Here is a 20024-nt window from a genome sequence, read left to right on the forward strand (position 1 = left end):
TCTAACTAAGTCTATATACATAATTATATATCATAATGTATATCAATTTTAAAGGGGAAGGTTATCAGAATCAGAAACACAAATAAAAAAAATGCATTATGTAAACGACTTTTAGCCAACTCACGTCCGTAGCACCATTTTTCTCAGCAGCTACGTACGAGTTTCGCGCCTTCCAACCTTTCCAAAGGAGCCCAACGATTTTTTCCTTCTTCTGATATTGCATTCTTAACCTGACAAGTGACAACAAAGAAAAAAAAATAAAAAAAAAAATAAGAAGAAATAAAATAGATACCATTCCGATAGAGGCCGCGTAAGCTATGGACCTATTGCAAGATAACGTACTCAAAGGCTAGTCATTATAATCCAACAGACGTAACATGATTAGAATGCGGCGGGACGGAAATGTAGTACATCGCCTTATGCGAAAGAGACGAAATATGTGTCTCTTTAACACTAACAGTATACAGCTTAGTACGAGAGAAACAAGAAATAAGTCATTCTAATCAAGATGCAATACAATGACTCTATTGTATACAAAAGAAACACATTTATTAAACAAGTTCAGGCAATAACTGGTGCAAAAGGCGGCTTTATTGCCAAGGTAGCAATTACTACCAGGCAGCCTTACGTTTACGATACGTTTGTTGTACCATTCGGCATTGTTTATAAGACAAGATATAAGCCTGGATTAATAAAACAATATTGTGGTGAAAGAAAACATACTACATTTGCGTCCTCCCGCATTCTAATCATGTTACGTCTGTTGGATTATAATGACTAGCCTTTGAGTACGTTATCTTGCAATAGGTCCATAGCTTACGCGGCCTCTATCGGAATGGTATCTATTTTATTTCTTGTTGTTGTCACTTGTCAGGTTAAGAATGCAATATCAGAAGAAGGAAAAAATGATTAGGCTTCTTTGGAAAGGTTGGAAGGCGCGAAACTCGTACGTAGCTGCTGAGAAAAATGGTGCTACGGACGTGAGTTGGCTAAAAGTCGTTTACATAATGCATTTTTTTTATTTGTGTTTCTGATTCTGATAACCTTCTCCTTTAAAATTGATATACATTAAGATATATAATTATGTATATAGACTTAGTTAGATAGTTTTTCGACAACAAATCCTGAGGTGATTTTGCAGTCCACTACTGTACACTCAGGACAAACATGGCCGTTAAAAAACCCTAGGACAGAGTTTGATAGAACTTTGCCAGAATCATAGGACAAGTATAAGCTATCATTACATGCAAGTCTCACCAGTGGTGGTTCTTGGACCAAGTTCCAAGTTGCTGATAAGCTTATAATATGCAATACCGTAATGACTTGCTAATGATGACGATTTCTTGCAATAGGCAATAGCTTAGGCGGTCTCTGTCGGAGAGGTGTCTATTTATTTTTCTTGTTATTATCACTCAGATCAAATTCCGGAAGCAATATAAAAAAAATCGGTAAGATACTTTTGGAAGGGGTAAAAGGCATGAAACTTGAACTTAGCTACCGAGAAACAATGGCGCTGCAGATGCAAATTGACTATAATTCGCTTATATTGTGGCGTACTGTCTAATACGCCACCAAGTCAAATTTGGACCACCCCCTTACAATTTGGGGAAATCGCTTCCGCTCATGAATCTTGGACCATACACCATCCGCTACGTCACGCGTTGCGTTGCACTTCTCGCGCTCACGGGCGCGCGCTCATTGTACCGTTCTCACCTATGCGAATTCCCTATACGAGCGCCCCACGCAGCTCGTGACCGGCGACAGCGAACTCCATGCGAACACACTGACTTCTACCCTCTCGCGCCGCGCACTTTGTTTTGTATCGAGTCGTTTGTTTCGGACTGTGTAATTACTTTATATTATTAAATATATAACCCATAAATTGGTGACCCCGACGTGATAAAGGAACAGTGTGTGTGGTGGTCTAATTGTCAGAAGGTGAGCGAACATTTTTATTTTCCAAAATGTACGGAGGCCGAGAAACTGAACCTAAGCAGGAAGTTTACAGAGTTGGCGTGCGAATTCCTCCATTTTGGGCTGAAGACCCCCTCATGTGGTTTTCACAGATCGAGTACCAATTTAAACTCGCTAATATTAGTGCAGATGAGACCAAGTTTTATTATGTGTCGTCCAATTTAGAACCGCAGTATGCGAGAGAAGTGCGTGACATAATTTCAAATCCACCTGCAACTAATAAGTACGACAAATTTAAAGCCGAACTGATCAAACGTCTGTCCGTTTCCAACGAAAAGAAAATCAAACAACTTTTAATGCACGAGGAGCTTGGCGATCGCAAGCCCTCTCAGTTCTTGAGGCATTTGATGGCCTTGGCTGGCCCAGATGTACCATCGGATTTTTTAATTACCATATGGACCAGTCGCCTACCGCTGAATGTGCAGACTGCGATCGCTACACAGAAAGGTGCGTCTACAGACAAACTTACTGAGCTAGCAGATGTTGTGTACGAGATGGCCCCCCCTACTCCTCAGGTGGCTAGTAGTTCTTCAGCGAACAGCGAGATGGCTCAGCAGATAAGTGAACTCACTCGACAGGTAGCCTTACTTACCCAGCACATAAGCAGGACAGGACGCGCACGTTCACAGACGAGGAACAGACGGAACAACAATCGCTCGAAGAGTCGCTCTAGGCCCAGACAACCACCACAAGATCACCCACACTGTTTTTACCACTACACTTACGGAGCAAAGGCAAACAAGTGCAAGCAGCCGTGCAGTTTCCAGTCGGGAAACTCGCAGGGCGGTCGCAAGTAGCGGCTAGCGACTGCCCATCATCATCGTCATCTTCAGGCCGTCTATTTATCACTGACCGTATGTCGAAAATGCAGTTCCTCGTGGATACTGGTTCCGACTTGTGTGTTTTCCCACGGTCAGCTACCAAGACTCCCTGTGCAAAGTCTAAATATGACCTCGTTGCAGCCAACAACTCTATTATACACACGTATGGCCCTGTTACACTGCATCTTAACTTCGGATTGAGACGTGACTTTGAGTGGAAATTCACCATTGCAGACGTATCGAAGCCAATCATAGGTGTCGATTTCTTAAGCTACTACAATTTGCTTGTTGATTGCAGAAACCAGCGTATTATCGACAACCTTACTACTCTGTCAGTAGCAGCTACTTCAAACGGGATATCTGACAATTTCTCCTCCGTCAAAGCAGTCACTGGTGTCACTGATTTCCATAACTTGCTACGAGAGTTCCCGGAAATAACAAGACCTGCAGGTATGAACTCAAATTCCAAGCATAGTACTCTCCACTTCATTAGGACTACACCTGGACCTCCAGTTTCTTGCAAGCCTCGTCGTCTAGACCCTCTCCGCATGCAAGCTGCAAAGAAGGAGTTTGAGAGCATGCTGTCTAATGGTACTGCTAGGCGTTCTGAAAGTCCGTGGTCTTCTGCTCTTCACCTAGTCAAGAAGAAGGATGATGGATGGAGACCATGTGGCGACTACAGGGCACTCAACGCCAGGACTATCCCAGATCGGTACCCCATACGTCACATACACGATTTCTCTTTCCAACTTTCCGGTTGCAACATGTTTTCGACGATTGATCTAGTTAAGGCGTATAACCAGATTGCAGTTAATTCTGAAGACATCCCCAAAACTGCCATCACGACTCCATTTGGATTGTACGAATTCCCCTTCATGACCTTCGGTTTAAGGAACGCTGCTCAGACCTTCCAAAGGTTTATTGACGAAGTCTTACTAGGCCTGGACTTTTGCTATGGCTACATCGACGACATTCTGGTGTTCTCGTCTTCCTTGGAGGAACACAGATGCCATCTTCGTCAACTCTTCGAGCGCCTCCGGGATTATGGAATCCTCGTCAACACTACCAAGTGTGTACTAGGACAAGCAGAAGTCACTTTCTTGGGCTACACAGTGACAGCAGCTGGTACACAACCCTTAGAATCCAAGGTTCGAGCTATACAGGATTTCACCACACCGAAGACCATGAAGGAGCTCCGTCGATTTTTGGGGATGCTAAATTTTTATCGGCGATTCATACCTAATGCTGCCAAGCTTCAATCACCGCTAAATGCTGCACTGAGTGGTGCTAAGTCAAAAGGCTCACAACAGGTGGACATGACTCCAGTTATGCTGAAGGCTTTCGAAGACTGTAAGGCATCTTTATCTCGAGCGGCACTCTTGTCACACCCAGATCCAAGCGCAGAACTTGCCATAGTCACAGACGCGTCTCTAACTGCCATCGGCGCGGTACTGCAACAGAAGAAAGGACAGTACTGGGAACCATTAGCTTTCTTCTCCCACAAGCTCAACACAGCGCAGCAAAAGTACAGCCCTTATGACCGCGAGTTGTTGGCCGTTTATGAGGCCATTAAATACTTCCGGCACATGGTCGAAGCAAGAAGCTTTGTGATTTTTACTGACCATAAACCGCTAACTTTCGCCTACTCAGTGAGCAAAGACAAGTGTTCACCTCGCCAGTTCCGTTACCTCGACTACATCTGCCAGTTTACTACAGACATACGCTATATACCTGGCAGTGACAACGTAGTGGCTGATGCTCTGTCTCGTGTCGAAGAGATTACTCCAAGTATTGACTTTGATAATCATGCACGATCTCAGGAATCTGATCCAGAGCTGCAAGATCTTCTGCAAAATGGTAGTGCTCTAAAACTACAGAAGATATCTTCGGAGTGCAGCAGCTTACCTGTCTACTGTGACACATCTGTGCAACCACCTCGTCCATTCATTACTGCGGAGCTGAGAAAGCAAATTTTTAACACGTTGCACAATCTCCATCATCCCGGATCGTCAGCTACAGTGCGACTGGTGACACAGAGATTTGTTTGGCCAGGGATTCGTAAGGACTGTAGAGAGTGGGCTAGACAATGCTTACGTTGTCAACGAAGCAAAATCACTCGCCATACTATTTCCCCCCTTTCCTCTTTCCTTACTCCTTCGTCGAGGTTCACTCACATACACCTCGACATCGTAGGGCCCTTACCTCTGTCTTCTTCTTACAGGTACTGTCTCACCGTCATCGACAGATTCACGCGATGGCCTGAGGCAGTCCCTCTGGCAGACATAACTGCCGAGGCCTGTGCAGCTGCCCTCGTCTCTGGCTGGATATCCAGGTTCGGCTGTCCCGCACGGGTGACCACAGACCGTGGCCGCCAGTTTGAGAGCCACCTCTTCAAGGCCCTCACTGCCTTGATCGGTGCACGTCACTTCCGCACCACTGCTTATCATCCTGCGGCGAACGGCATCGTCGAGCGGATGCATCGCCAACTCAAGGCAGCCATCATGTGCCACACTTCTTCACAGTGGACTGAAGCTCTTCCATTGGTACTCATGGGCATACGCAGTTCTTGGAAGGACGATCTTCAAGCGTCTCCGGCAGAGCTTGTCTACGGTGAGCCTCTCTGCTTACCAGGCCAGTTCCTATCTTCCAGCGATGACTACACCGTTGCTGACGTCACCGAGTACGCGACACGTCTTCGAGCGCACATGGCCAAGCTTACACCCAAACCAACTTCATGGTACAGTAGCTCGCCATTCTATATCCCACGCGACCTACATAGTTCTTCCCATGTGTTTCTCCGTCAAGACCATGTACGTCGCCCACTGGAACCACCTTACGCCGGACCCTTCAAGGTCATAGAAAGGCAGCCGAAATTCTTCGCCATCGATGTACGCGGAAAGCCTGTTAATGTCACTGTCGACAGGCTGAAACCAGCATACATGGTGAGGGATACCGTCGTTCCAGCAGAGAAGCCCAAACCTGTTTCGGAAGAGAGGACAACAAGGAGTGGTCGAAGAGTCCAGATACCAGATTTTTATCGACCGTAGTAACGGTCTGGCCGGGGGACTACTGTGGCGTACTGTCTAATACGCCACCAAGTCAAATTTGGACCACCCCCCTACAATTTGGGGAAATCGCTTCCGCTCATGAATCTTGGACCATACACCATCCGCTACGTCACGCGTTGCGTTGCACTTCTCGCGCTCACGGGCGCGCGCTCATTGTACCGTTCTCACCTATGCGAATTCCCTATACGAGCGCCCCACGCAGCTCGTGACCGGCGACAGCGAACTCCATGCGAACACACTGACTTCTACCCTCTCGCGCCGCGCACTTTGTTTTGTATCGAGTCGTTTGTTTCGGACTGTGTAATTACTTTATATTATTAAATATATAACCCATAATATAAAGACTTTTTTGTTTTTTTTTTATGTTTCGGATTCTGGAAAAGATCGTCTTTAAAATGATAGAATAGAATAGAATAGAAACTTTATTTGCGTCAAACATACAATACAATACAATATGATATACATATATATATATGATATACAATATGATACATAATTATTTATGTAGACTTAGTTATCCAGCAACAAATCTTGAGCCGATTTTAGCTCCCACTGTATTTATCACATTTTTAGCCAGGACAAACATGGCCGTAAAAAAAGAACCCCGGGACAAAATCTGATAGAACTTTGCCAGATTCATAGAGAAAGCATAAGCTTTCATTACATATAAGTCTCATCAGTGGAGGTTCTTGGACCAGATTCGCCCATTCTCCTTTGCTTGCCATAAGCCGTCTATTCCTTTTAAAATAACGGAGCGACGTATGAAGTTTTTTCGAGCTGTCTTATGAATTTCATTCACTATTTATTGCTTTATCATATTGAGTAGATTTATTAAACTTAGGTGTTTCAAGGTTTTGCAACTTCTGATCTATATAAGCAATAATAGTTGCTTTTAAACGATTTATTGCTAGTTGCATTTCAAATACATTTTCTTTCTTGTTTTGTTGAATATAACTTTTTATTTCTTCTTTTGTATAAAAACTACGAATTGTTTGATCCACATATTTTTTATTGACTACATCGTCTGCTTCAATAGGTATCACCACACCTCTTAATCTTTGCGAATGTAAATTAAACTCACCGTTATCAGTTCTTGTAATAGTTTTAGTTAAATCATATAATACAGGCAGCCGCATTCTTTTATGAACGTGATGTCCAAATTTATCAATATTCATGGTTTTGAAACAGGTGTGGTTCTTTTAATTTTTAAGTTACGAATGAAACTATAAATATTTTGTGAAGTATTTTATTAGTTTATAATACCACTTTCTTTGAGTTCTTCTATAATAGAAATTATTTCATTATCTAAACCTGTATTGCCGGCCTCTTGAGAAGCAATCAACAACTTTTTAATCTTTCAACCAATTCGTTGGGATCATTCCAATACACGTAATCTACGTTTTTATTCCACTTCTTCATTACTGACAACCCCTTTCCTTTTGGCATTGGACTAAGGTTTGGTGTTGTATTGTTAGGTAACTTGAAAAGAGGCTGTATAATTTGTTCGCTCTGCTCACGACCGTTCGCTGCGCTCACTTAGGTGGGGCAGAATGCCCAATAATATACTACTGATCAAAACATTGGCTAATATCATTAATGTAAACGACAAACAATAGCGGTCCCAGTATGGATCCCTGCGGGACGCCAGAGGTCACGAGAATCGCTTCGGATTTATGCCCTGAGATGACTATTGTTTGACTTCGCCCCGATATATAAGAAGCAAACCATCGCAGTAAGTTGCCTTTGATTCCGTTAAATGCAATCTTATCAAGCAGCATTTTGTGGTCCACCTTATCGAAAGCCTTCTGAAAGTCAGTGTATACCGCGTCGATTTTTATGTTTCTATTCATATTTTTGAAAAGGTTTTCAACAAACAGTAGCAGATTAGTGCAGGTAGATCGGTTTTTAACAAATCCGTGCTGCTCTTTAATAATAATTTTGTGAACAATGGGGTAAATTTGGCAATGTACCAGTCTCTCAAAGAGCTTGGACAAGGCGGGTAAAATTGAAATTGGGCGATAGTTTGCAATATTCTCTTTAGTCCCGCTTTTGTAAATGGGCGTAACATTTGCTTGCTTCCATATGTCCGGGAATACCCCTTCAGACAAGCATTTATTGAAAATAATGAATAGGGGTTTGCAGATATGACTCGCAGTGGTTTGGCCAAATATTATAAATTCCAAAGCTGTAAAAAGAAACAAAAAATATAATGCTCTTAAATCTAGTTAATAGGCAGTGGCTATTCCCATCCCTTTCGCACGTATGTGCGCATCTATTACCTGTCTCGCTCCTTACCCCTTTCTCACCGGAAGGCCGGAAGCGAAGAAAACAAAACCAGTTGCTAATTGACCGCGTCCGCGCACGTTTCGAGTTCCCCAAAATATCGGGAAAACTACATAATTTCAGTGAATAAAGAGCTACAGTGAAGTGATATTTGGTGTGTGGTGTTAGTGGAATAGGACTTCCACCTTTATTCCACGGGAGGCCTCCCCAATTTGGATTTTGTCGTAAACACGAGGTGAGTCCTTTGAATCCTTTCCCCTTTCTGCCACTGCCTAATTATTTAGTAAAAATAAAACCAATTTCTATTAATAATTATACAAAACTCCAGCGCCTTAACATAATTGGTCCATCCGACCCGGATTCTATAAGATTAATTTAGATTTCGGTGATAGTGTTTCCGCCACATTGTTCCAAAATGCCGGACGAGGCGAAAATTTCCGATCTCCGCTTACAAAAAATACAAAATAAATTAAGCGCGATCTATGGCCGAATACAAACCATTCACGATTCAATGGCACATATTGGCCAAGATGAGGTGAAAATAGATAATTTCTTAGCCGATTCCTTCACTGTAGATTTACTTCGGACTGACTTTAATAACGCGATTGAAGAACGTAATCAAATGCAAATATCATTGCCGGACGGTCCTGTACCGAACTATAGTTCATTAATTGCGTTTGAACAGTTATACACGCGGATTAAATACAAAATTCATCAATTATCGCAAATGACTCAAAGTACGAGCCGCGTCGATGAGAGTAAATCCGTAGTGAAAAAACCTTCACGCAGATTGCCTACAATAGAATTATGTTCGTTTGACGGGAATAGCGACTCGTGGCCGATTTATTATGAAACTTTTAAAGTGTTAATACACGAAAACCCGGATCTTTCCGATGGGGAGAAAATTCACTATTTAATGGGGACTTTGAAGGGCAAGGCTTTAGGTATTTGTGAAGGTGCTTTGCCTACCGCCGATAATTACCCTATAATATGGAAAGCATTGGTCGCTAAATACAATGACAAGCGCGTACTGGCCGCTTCGTACTTGGATAAGTTATTTAATTTACCTAACTTGAAGGAATACACGCCCGCGCACATTGAGGAGTTCATAGATAAATTCTCATCTATATATTCCGCATTGAAACAATTAAAACTCGATAATTTGGAGGATTTCTTGTTTATTTATATTGCGTGCAAAAAAGTCGGATTGGAAGTGGTAAAGGAATATGAACTTAAATGTCATACTAATAAGACCGCTCCAACGTGTACCGATTTCATTGTTTTTGTTCGGGAACACTCGCGTATCATGCAGCGCGCGCATTCAGTTACATTTTCTTCTTCAAGTACGAAAGCGGGCAGTACTCAGGTACGTAGACCCCCCACACAGTCATCGGCAGGATCCGCTACCCGTTCGAATAGCGTTAAGACGTTTGTTAATGTGTCTGAGCAATCTAAGTGCCCGTCATGTGGACGGAGTGATCATTCTGATTTGACAAAATGTCAAAAGTTCCTTTTGATGACTCCTAATGAGCGATACAAAATAGTAAAGGCTAATAAATCATGTGTAAATTGCTTGAGTCACCTTCACACGATTTTAAAATGTGATAATTCATGTCGTTGCTCTGAATGTGGCAAAAGTCACCACAGTTTACTTCATTTTAATAAAACATCTATTGTTGCTAACGTAACGGAAACGACCCACACAACTCCGGCTCCCGAGTTCGGCCCTGTGACGATGTGTGCACTCGACGCGTGCGAGCTTGACCGAAGCGATACCCGCCCCCGCGACCGCCCGCGCCCCCGGAATAGTGAGAATACATCCTGCGTCCTTCTCGGTACTATTCAATGTTCCGTAAGAAATGACGACGGAAGATTGTTTACGTTACGCGCGCTATTAGATAGTGGTTCGCAACGCGATTTGATTACAACTGAATGTTGTAAGCGTTTGAATTTAAAATTGTATGAACCGCAGACTAAATATATCTCGGGTGTAGGTGACATATCTAATCCTATTGAAGGTGTTACCTGTCTAGATATTCAATCTCGCTTTGATGAGTCGGTCAGGTTAAATATTAAGCCATTAGTGGTAGATTGTATCACGAGCGAATTACCAACCGCTAAGATAGACGTCGCGCGCTTAAATTACTTAAATAATCTTGATCTCGCGGACAGTGACTATTTCACTCCCGCTAAAATAGATCTGATTCTAGGCTCGGTTGTATTCTCCCGTATTCTGGGGCAAAATAGGGTCTCCCGCGCCGAGGATGAGCCCGTCGCAATTGAAACCTCATTAGGTTACGTAATAATTGGTCGGGCCCCCACTGAAGAAATCGTTCAAAATGCCGCTCGCGCGCTTTGTTGTACTGTGGATGAGCCATTCGAAACTCGCATGAATCGTTTTTTCGAATTAGAGGAAGTGCCTAATGCACCTAATATTTTCACGATGGAAGAGCAAAAATGCGAAAATTATTGCGATACTACACGCCGCGATAGTAACGGGCGTTATATTGTTTCGCTGCCTTTCCGTGAAGACCCGTCTGTCCTTGGTATCTCGATGCCGGCAGCTGAGCGTAGGTATTTGGCATTAGAACGGAAGTTATCATTAAATAATACTGTTAAACAGGAATATGATAACGTATTTGTGGAATACTTACAGAAAAATTATATCCAACCGGTTGGTACTGTCGCGGAGGTTAATTCCGGTAATAATCAGTACGTTATACCCCACCACGGCGTAGTGCGCACAGATAAGAGTACTACCAAATTACGAGTAGTGCTAAATGCTAGTAATCCTACTACGTCAGGAAAGTCGTTAAATGACGTTTTATATACGGGCCCTAACCTGCAAAACGATTTATTTCAGATATTACTTAAATTTCGCTTGCACGCCATCGCGTTAAGTGCCGATATCCGTCAAATGTATTTGCGCATTTTAGTCGACAACGACGACAGGCGCTTCCAGCGTTTATTATATCGGTTTGATCCCAATGAGCCCATTACCGTGTTCGAAATGACACGTGTTCCCTTCGGGTTATGCTGTAGTCCTTATTTGGCAATACGCACAGTGCGTCGACTCGCCGAGGATGAACTTGAGCGCTTTCCCGCGGCTGCAGCTGTCGCTAAGGCGGACATTTATATGGACGACTTAGCCACTAGCTGTTCCTCAGTGGCTGAGGGCGTTGAACTCTCGAATCAGCTGATCGACTTGTTTGCGGCTGGAGGGTTCGACTTGGTCAAGTTTTCGAGTAACTCACCCGAGGTACTAGAGAGCATCCCGATCTCGCATCGCGTCTCGGAGGCGGTCGAGTTCAGTCCGGACAGTCAGCTCAAAATTCTAGGACTCCATTGGGTACCGGCCGATGACGTCTTCACGTTCAGTGTTAATACGGAGCCGCACGTGTGCACCAAGCGCAATATTCTATCCACTATTGCTCGATTATGGGACTTGGTAGGATTGGTGGCGCCGGTTATACTGCTCGCTAAATTAATTTTAAAGTCACTCCCGGTGGAAGACTTGTCGAATCAGAGGGTCACTCTGCTCCAAAGGAAACGTATAGTTGACTATATGGTTCAATCCTTTTGGAAAAGGTGGAAGATTGAATATCTTAACACCTTACAAGTTCGTAATAAATGGTTGAAAACTGGAAAACCTATTCAAACGGGTACCATAGTGCTTCTTAAGTCTGACAATAGTGCTCCGTTGGATTGGCCTCTAGGCGTTATTAAACAAACGTTTCCCGGAAAAGATGGCATAGTCAGAGTTGTGGATGTCCAGACTAAATCTGGAATCTATCGTCGACCAACTGTGAAGGTTTTTCCACTCCCTAATCAGTAATTTATACAGTCCGCTTAATTATTATTAGAAGTAAATAAAATAATATTATCTTTATTAGTATCAATAAACTCTAATTATACATCTTTGTTAAAAATAAAATAAATTTAACTAATATAAATTGTAAAGTAAACAATAGTTCAATACCTAACTTAAAACCCGTATTAAAGACAACAAGTTCATTTTATAAATTATAAATAAACAGTAAAATAAATAATTGTTAAATTAGGACAAAATATAATTTAAATTAAACTACTTCAAATAGCTCAATAAGTAATAACTCACTAAAAAATAAACTTGCAAATTAGGTAATTTTTGGGGGTTTTATTGAAGGACTTTGTCCTGTCAACCCGGGGGGCATGGTTTGGCCAAATATTATAAATTCCAAAGCTGTAAAAAGAAACAAAAAATATAATGCTCTTAAATCTAGTTAATAGGCAGTGGCTATTCCCATCCCTTTCGCACGTATGTGCGCATCTATTACCTGTCTCGCTCCTTACCCCTTTCTCACCGGAAGGCCGGAAGCGAAGAAAACAAAACCAGTTGCTAATTGACCGCGTCCGCGCACGTTTCGAGTTCCCCAAAATATCGGGAAAACTACATAATTTCAGTGAATAAAGAGCTACAGTGAAGTGATATTTGGTGTGTGGTGTTAGTGGAATAGGACTTCCACCTTTATTCCACGGGAGGCCTCCCCAATTTGGATTTTGTCGTAAACACGAGGTGAGTCCTTTGAATCCTTTCCCCTTTCTGCCACTGCCTAATTATTTAGTAAAAATAAAACCAATTTCTATTAATAATTATACAAAACTCCAGCGCCTTAACACGCAGTGTTCTTGAGAAACAATGCTAGAACACCATCAGACCCAGGAGCTTTTGTATGATCATTTTTTTTCAGTTCAGACTTTATTTCACTGTCGTGAATGCGCATTTGACTAATGATTATGTCATTATTACTGTGATCTTATGGTGGACAGTAATTTTCAATGTCTAATGCGGATATCTCGTAAACCGATTTAAAGAACATTGCAAATAAATTACATATTTCTAATGGTGTTCCAGCATTCTTGTTCTCGTATACCATCTTGGTTGGGATACCCGGCTTGTCTCTGAGACCTGAAACGAATTTCCAGAAATATTTTACGTTTGACCTGATACTTGTTTCCAGTGAAGAAATCCTTGGGTGTGGGGACGGTGAAATTTATTTAATGAAATAAAACAGCAGCGTCTTGTCTTGTGTTGTATTGAGAGAAGGGAAGAACGAAAGCTCCGCGAATGAATGTAATTACAAAAGTGTTTCCATATTTAAAATACAAATCTTAAATATATTTATATGTTTTCAACATAACTCCCAACAAGGCAAAAGATAATGCTTCGATAATGGACTGTAAGTATATAATTAATAGGTAACTGATTCAAATGTGTGCGATAACTTTTGCATTTGTCAGTGCTATGAAGAATAGTTTGAACTATCTATTACAATTACACATTCAACTTATTATTTATAATATTATCTATTTATAGTTTTAGTTTAAGTAGGTTAAGTTTAGAAGATAAGTACTTTTAATTTATCTAGCTTAAGTTTGGAAGGTAAGTACAATTATGTAAGTATGGTTTACTAGTATATAAGTTACTGTAATTTTACAATAAACATAACTACAATTATTTTTTGTTTTTCACTTAACCTTTTTAATTTTTATGTTATACAACCACTGAGGTAAGTACACTTCTCATCAAAAAAATCGAAACACCTTGCAAGTTTACGTTTTGTCAGGATTATCAGAAAAATGTGTACATTTAGGAATAAATGTTAAATGTCGTTTAATAGTGAGTAATATGAGCTTATCAAATCTTAATGTTAATGTTCTAAATTTAAATGAATTTTTCATAGGTTTCGTATTTTGTTAAATGAGTCATTTTTATTCCGTATGGAGTATAAAGGAAATGGATAAAACAACACACGTAAATGTAAAAAAAGCTAAAAAACGTTTATTTAATAACTTGTTTTCCCTCCCCGAGCTCTAATTACTGCTTCCATACGGTTCTTCATCGATCGGATGAGAGTCACGATCACATGCTGTGGTATATTGTCCCATTCCTCTTGGATTGCATCTTGCAGCTGGCTAAGTGTTTCTGGGGCAGGATCTCTTGCTCGAATTCGTCTCTTTAATTCATCCCACAGATGTTCAATGGGATTCATGTCCGGGCTTCTTGCTGGCCATTCCATAATAGAGATATCGACTTCGTTAAGATAATCTCGTACGACGCCCGCGGTGTGAGCCCTAGCATTGTCGTGCATGAATATGAAGCCGTTGCCAATAAAATGTGCATAGGGCATCACATGAGGCTCGAGACACTCTTCGACGTACCGATGGCAGTTTAGTGCAGGCAGACGTAGCCCAGACACGAAAGCAAGCTCTGTCTTACCGTCGGCGCTGATTCCTCCCCAAACCGTCCACGAACCGCCACCATAGCTGACCTTTTCTTCAATGCAGCATTGTGCATAGCGTTCTCCGTCTCTTCTGTAGACCTTGTTCCTTCCGTCGTTACCATACAGCATAATTTTACACTCATCAGAAAAGAGAACTTTGCTCCACTGTAGGTATGACCAATTTAGGTGCTCACGTGCAAAGTTAAGGCGCGCTCTTCGATGGTCTGCAGTTAATTTCGGCCCATTTGCTGGCTTATGCGGTACCAGTCCACGATCCTTCAACCTTCTTCTAATTGTAGAGTCACTTACAGCCACCCTTCGTACAACACGAAGCCGCTGCTGCAGTTGAAAAGCGTTAAGGCGTCGATTTCTTAAAGAAGTTGTTACAATAAATCGATCATCTCGCTCAGAAGTGACCCGATTCCTGCCAGATCCTGAACGGCGCGTGAACAAACCAGTCTCCCGATAACGTTTATAGACTCTATGAACAGATGACAGGCTTAGATGCAGTCTTGCAGCCTCAACACGCTGACTAAGGCCAAAATCCAGCAATGCCACAACTTGGGCGGCTTCTGTGGGCGAAGTATCCATACGTTTTAGAAAAAAAACCTTTTTTCAGACGTCCCAAAGTCACAGTATTGAAATAAAAAACAAAAAGTTTAAGGATAGGCGCCAATTTTTAGTTTTTAAACGCTAAATGTACTCCAACCCTAAACACACATTTGTCTCAAAACAGTGATTCATTTCGTTTATAAGATAAACAAATGAAATTCTAATTTTGAATTTAGAATTTTCGCTTATTACTGTAATGGCCAAACTGCCAGCTATACATTTATGTATTTTTTTTCATCGTATGAATTCTTTTTTGTGTTAAATTCGGACAGAAACAATGAAAACGGAAGTGTTTCGATTTTTTTGATGAGAAGTGTATTACTGGTAAGTACCTATGTAAGTATCTAGTATTTATTTTTTACATTTATAATTAAGTAAAGTAAATTAAATTTTAAGTTTATGAACTTGTTACATAGGCAGCTAGTAATAGTGAAATCAATTATTTGCTCTTATAGTTATTATTCGATTATTTACTCTTATATATAACTTAGGAATTGTTCCTTTTACAAACGTAAATTGGTAAGTAACCAGTCTTGACGTGACATAACTATAATTTAGTTAGGAAAATGAATAGTTTTACAATTCAACTTAATTAAACTTATTAATTAACTTAGCCTAAGTCTCTTGGCATCCTCTCAGGCACAATTAGGTTACCTGAGAAGCATCTAGGCCTACGAGAACTGGACAACCTTATACACAGGTAATAATAATAATAGGTAGTTAGACTGAGCCTGATAACAACTTACTTAAATTGTTAGGTATTTAATTTAAAGGCAATATGCAAACTTTAGTTATAGAAGTTTTGTGATAATTACCATTTGCTTTTTTAACTTCCATGGCTCTTATTTTTCCATCACTACCTGGAAATACCTTTGTGACTCTAGCCATTGGCCACGTCATGGGGGGTGTGTCCAATTCTTTCAGAATGACAAGATCGCCTATCTTTACATTTGGCATGTTATCTTTCCATTTTGGTCTATTCTGTAATACATTTAAATATTACACTCTTAATTAAGCGTAAAGCATTGACAATCCAATAACGTTGGTTTAAACTAGACAAAATTAATTTTTGACTTGCGTGCAAAAGCTTGTTATGTTCATTTTCAATTATCATACAAGTAATTAGAGATTGCCTAGGTAATATAATTTGATGCATTTGGTTATATGGCAAACCAGAATGTTGCAGTCTACCTCCTACCCGGAGAAGACCGTGAGCATCTATAAACGGGTTAAGCCCTCTTAAAGAAGCTTGTACTTGCATACCGTTTTGCAAAGCATTCAAATCTTTAGAAAAATACTTGAGCTGTTCGTGCTTTATAAGCAGAGATAATGCATTGTTAGTCTCAGCAAAGGAAACAAAGTTTTCTTTAATTTTGGCCGAGTTAGGTTTAGAATTATTACAAAATCTAATGACATATGCAAGTACACGTTTCATTCTGTTAATATCAGAATATTTGTGAATAAAATTATCAAGGAATGACGACCCATTTGAGCTCAGCGATACCGCCGCACAGACCGCCTCGTTCTGTGAACATTTAATTTCAGGAATGTCCTCGGGTAATTGGTAAGTACAATTTTTAAATTTATAATTACAATCTGACATTTCCTTAGGCCCTGACCACCATAAGTGGTGATTTGGTAAGTCGCAGGGACTTGTTCCTCTGCTCAAGCAATCTGCAGGATTTTTATCTGTCTGTATATAGGACCAATTAAAGTTATTAGTACATTCAGTAATTAATTTTGTTCTATTCGCAATATAAGATTTTAATTTGATTGGATCGGTCTTCAACCACGCCAATACGACTTGTAACGACAAAGACCTTGACGACCTTGACTGTGTAAAGGTGAACTTCATTTACTATCTGTTTCTGACTGATAGTATTGTATACTTTTGAAGCTAACTTGGCAAGTAAAAGCGCAGCGTTTAATTCTAAACGTGGGATGGTTAACTGTTTAGGTGCAATGGGATTTATGCGTGACTTAGAGCATAATAGTGACATTTGAACTTTACCTTGCATGTCAATAGTTCTCACATAAATTGCACAACCATATGCCACATTGGATGCGTCTGAAAATCCTATTAATTGAAATGTTTGATGTTCACTTTTACACATTGTATTCCTTTCAATATGAATACTTGACATGTTAGTTAAGTCATTATAAAGTGATTGCCATTTATTATTTAATTCTGGCGGAGGAATAGAATCCCAGTCTGTTTTGGACAGCCATAGCTTTTGCATAATATGTTTGGCTTGCACAAAGATTGGTCCAATCAGTCCAAGAGGGTCATAAAATTTACTGATAAAACTTAAGATTTCTCTTTTGGTCTTGACAGATTGCTTAGGCGGGGGGGAAAATTTAAAAGTGTCTGAATTGACGTCAAAATTCAACCCTAACGTTTTAACATCTTTTTGCATGTTAATTTCTCCAGAATACCTCTGTTCCTTCGGAATATCCTGTAAAATGCTGGAATCGTTGGCTGACCATTTATGCAAGAAGAAACTACCTTTAGATAACAATTGTGAAAGTTGACTTTTTGTTTCTATTATTACATTTAAATCATTATGAGTATACAATATGTCATCAACATATGTTGCATTTAGAATTACTGGGACAGCCAAAGGATATTCATTTTTAAATCTATAAGCTAACTCATTTAAGCACCTTGTTGCTAAAAAAGATGAGTTTTTTAAGCCATAAGTAATAGTGTTTAATTGTAAACATTTTATGGATTCATGGGGGTCATCTCTCCATAATATATTTTGGAGTGACCTCTGACTTTTTTCTATTAAAACATTTCTAAACATACGCCTAATATCGCAAGCGAAAAAATATTTATTTAGTCTGAACAACAATAGAGTGTCGAATAATTCGTTTTGGACCACAGGGCCATTCAACATAATATCATTCAGAGAAATTTTATTTGTTGTTTTCATAGATCCGTCAAATACTGTACGTAAACGAGTACTAACTGCATTTTCACGTATGACAGGGTGATGTGGCATAAAGTATACCGCATCTTTGTTAAAATCGTAACTAGAAATATCGACATAGCTGGCATGGCCAAGGTCTATGTATTCATGAATAAAACTTTGATATTCTTTGAACAAAGCTTCATCTTTATGGAGCCTTTTCTCTAAATTCAAAAATCTGCGCATAGCGAGAACTAGAGAATTCCCTAAAGTATTGTTTACATCGTAAATTGGAATCTTTAAGGGCATTGAGACTTCAAATTTATTGTCAACAAGTTGAACCGTTTCATTAAAATATTCCTCACAATATTTTTGTTCAGACGTGGGGTGCTCAGGATATATTTCTGGTACAGCCTCAGATTTCCAGAACTGAATAACATTAGAATTTAAGTCTGTTTTACATTCTTGACAAAACAAAGAAACAGGGGTACTCTGAAGTTCATGGGGAGACTGTACGGGGACTTTTCCTGCAACCAAATAACCAAACTGCGTGTGAACGAGTCGGGGTGTCGCGGGATCGCTGAGCTCATTGTGCTGGTCCTCAAGCTGGGGCAGCAACGCCTGAAAAAAGATGTCAGCAGCTAATAAAATGTCTATCTCGCTTGTTTTATTGAATGTGTCATCGGCTAGTAATAAATTTTTTGGAATGTTAATAAGTGACAGGTCAAAACTGTTTTGTGGCAAGTTAGTAGTTATTTTGTCCACCACTAGGCAGTTAGTATTAACTTTATAGGGATAAGCACATGAAAATATGTCCACTTGCAAGGAACTTTGTATTTTCTTTCCAGTTTTAGCAATGCCAGAAACCTCTGTGTTTGTAGCTAGTAGATTTCTCCCAATTAGATTAGCTAATTTAGTTGTAATGAAAGATGACTGACTGCCAGAGTCTAATAAAGCCTTGACTATCAATTCCTGCCCATTTTTAGTTAATATTTTTACTTTGGCAGTAGGTAACAAAACTTGGTTGTTGTCATTTAAGCCTGACAGCAACGTTACCCCACCCTCAGTACTAGATGATGATGTTTCATTTCCATCATGCAAGAGCGTGTTGTGATTTTGCTTGCAGTGAGTGCATTTAAAATGAAAGCGACATTTCCCTGTATGGCTGTTTAAGCAGGTTTTGCATAGCTTTTTAGCTTTTATACATTCAACACGTTCTGCAATCGATGCAAGCAAAAACTTGGGGCATGAAAATATTTTGTGATCTGACTTACCACAGTAATAGCACTTAGCTACATGATTATTTGTTACTGCAGCAGTAGCTTGTACTTTCCTAGCGCCGATGACATCATTGTTGCTCGAGTTTTCGAGAGCTAGAGCTCTTGTTTCAAGATATTTTATGAAATCTGTAAAAGTTGGGGATTGAGATGAGTTCCTATCCAAACAGTAAGCTCTATTAGTGACTGGGTCGAGTTTGCGAGATAGAATGCATACAAGTATGCTGTCCCATTTGTCAACGGGTTCATTTAAATTTTTTAGAGCTGCTACATGCTGTTTTGCAACAGAAATTAAATTACGTAACATGGTTACATTTGGCCTGGGTATCGAGGCAAGATCCAATAACTTGGATATATGTTCAAATACAATTTTGTGACTATTATCATATCGATCACGCAGGATTGTCAATGCTTCACTGTAACTTGAGCCTTGTATTGGTAAATTATTAATAAGATCGAAGGCTTCTCCTTTTAGAAAACCACGTAAATACACAAACTTTTGAATGTCAACAATGTTAGAATCGTTATGTACAAGCGCCGTAAACAATTCGATGAAAGGTTTGTATTCTAGGGGTTCACTAATGTTTTATAAAAAACGTATAACAAATAATCATTTTACAAACAACGTTTGGAAAACTAATCATTTGACAAACTTTCATTTCGCAAACATATTACTTTAAAAACAATCATATGACATAATACAGATTCCGCAAATGTTTTACTTAGAAAATAATTCAACTGTTAAAAAATTATATTTAAAATAATCACATGACTAAATAATTCGTTTGCCAAACTGGTGATTATACAAAAAGTT

The 20024-nt window shown here is 40.0% G+C and overlaps 2 protein-coding genes across 2 annotated transcripts; one reads left to right on the forward strand and one right to left on the reverse strand.

Annotated features, from left to right (window-relative positions):
* The first annotated feature begins 1964 nt into the window (after window positions 1–1964).
* On the forward strand, window positions 1965–2771 carry LOC126381363 (uncharacterized). Its single transcript, XM_050030859.1, has one exon. It carries the CDS (start codon window positions 1965–1967, stop codon window positions 2769–2771), a length of 807 nt encoding a protein of 268 aa, XP_049886816.1.
* A 13995-nt stretch (window positions 2772–16766) lies between these two features.
* On the reverse strand, window positions 16767–19760 carry LOC126381364 (uncharacterized). Its single transcript, XM_050030860.1, has 2 exons — window positions 19208–19760; window positions 16767–18554 (listed from the first exon to the last, which is right to left on the reverse strand). The coding sequence occupies exon 2, from the start codon at window positions 18240–18242 to the stop codon at window positions 16767–16769; it is 1476 nt and encodes a 491-aa protein (XP_049886817.1). The 5' UTR covers window positions 18243–18554; window positions 19208–19760.
* Between the last annotated feature and the right edge of the window lie 264 nt (window positions 19761–20024).

The sequence above is a fragment of the Pectinophora gossypiella genome, unplaced genomic scaffold, assembly GCF_024362695.1.
Source record: "Pectinophora gossypiella unplaced genomic scaffold, ilPecGoss1.1 Pgos_47, whole genome shotgun sequence".
In the NCBI taxonomy this organism is placed as follows: Eukaryota; Metazoa; Arthropoda; class Insecta; order Lepidoptera; family Gelechiidae; genus Pectinophora; species Pectinophora gossypiella.

Bases quoted from the DNA above. Each gene is read 5' to 3' on its own strand.
- LOC126381364 (XM_050030860.1), bottom strand. From the start codon at position 18,242: ATGCCCTTAAAGATTCCAATTTACGATGTAAACAATACTTTAGGGAAT.
- LOC126381363 (XM_050030859.1), top strand. From the start codon at position 1,965: ATGTACGGAGGCCGAGAAACTGAACCTAAGCAGGAAGTTTACAGAGTT.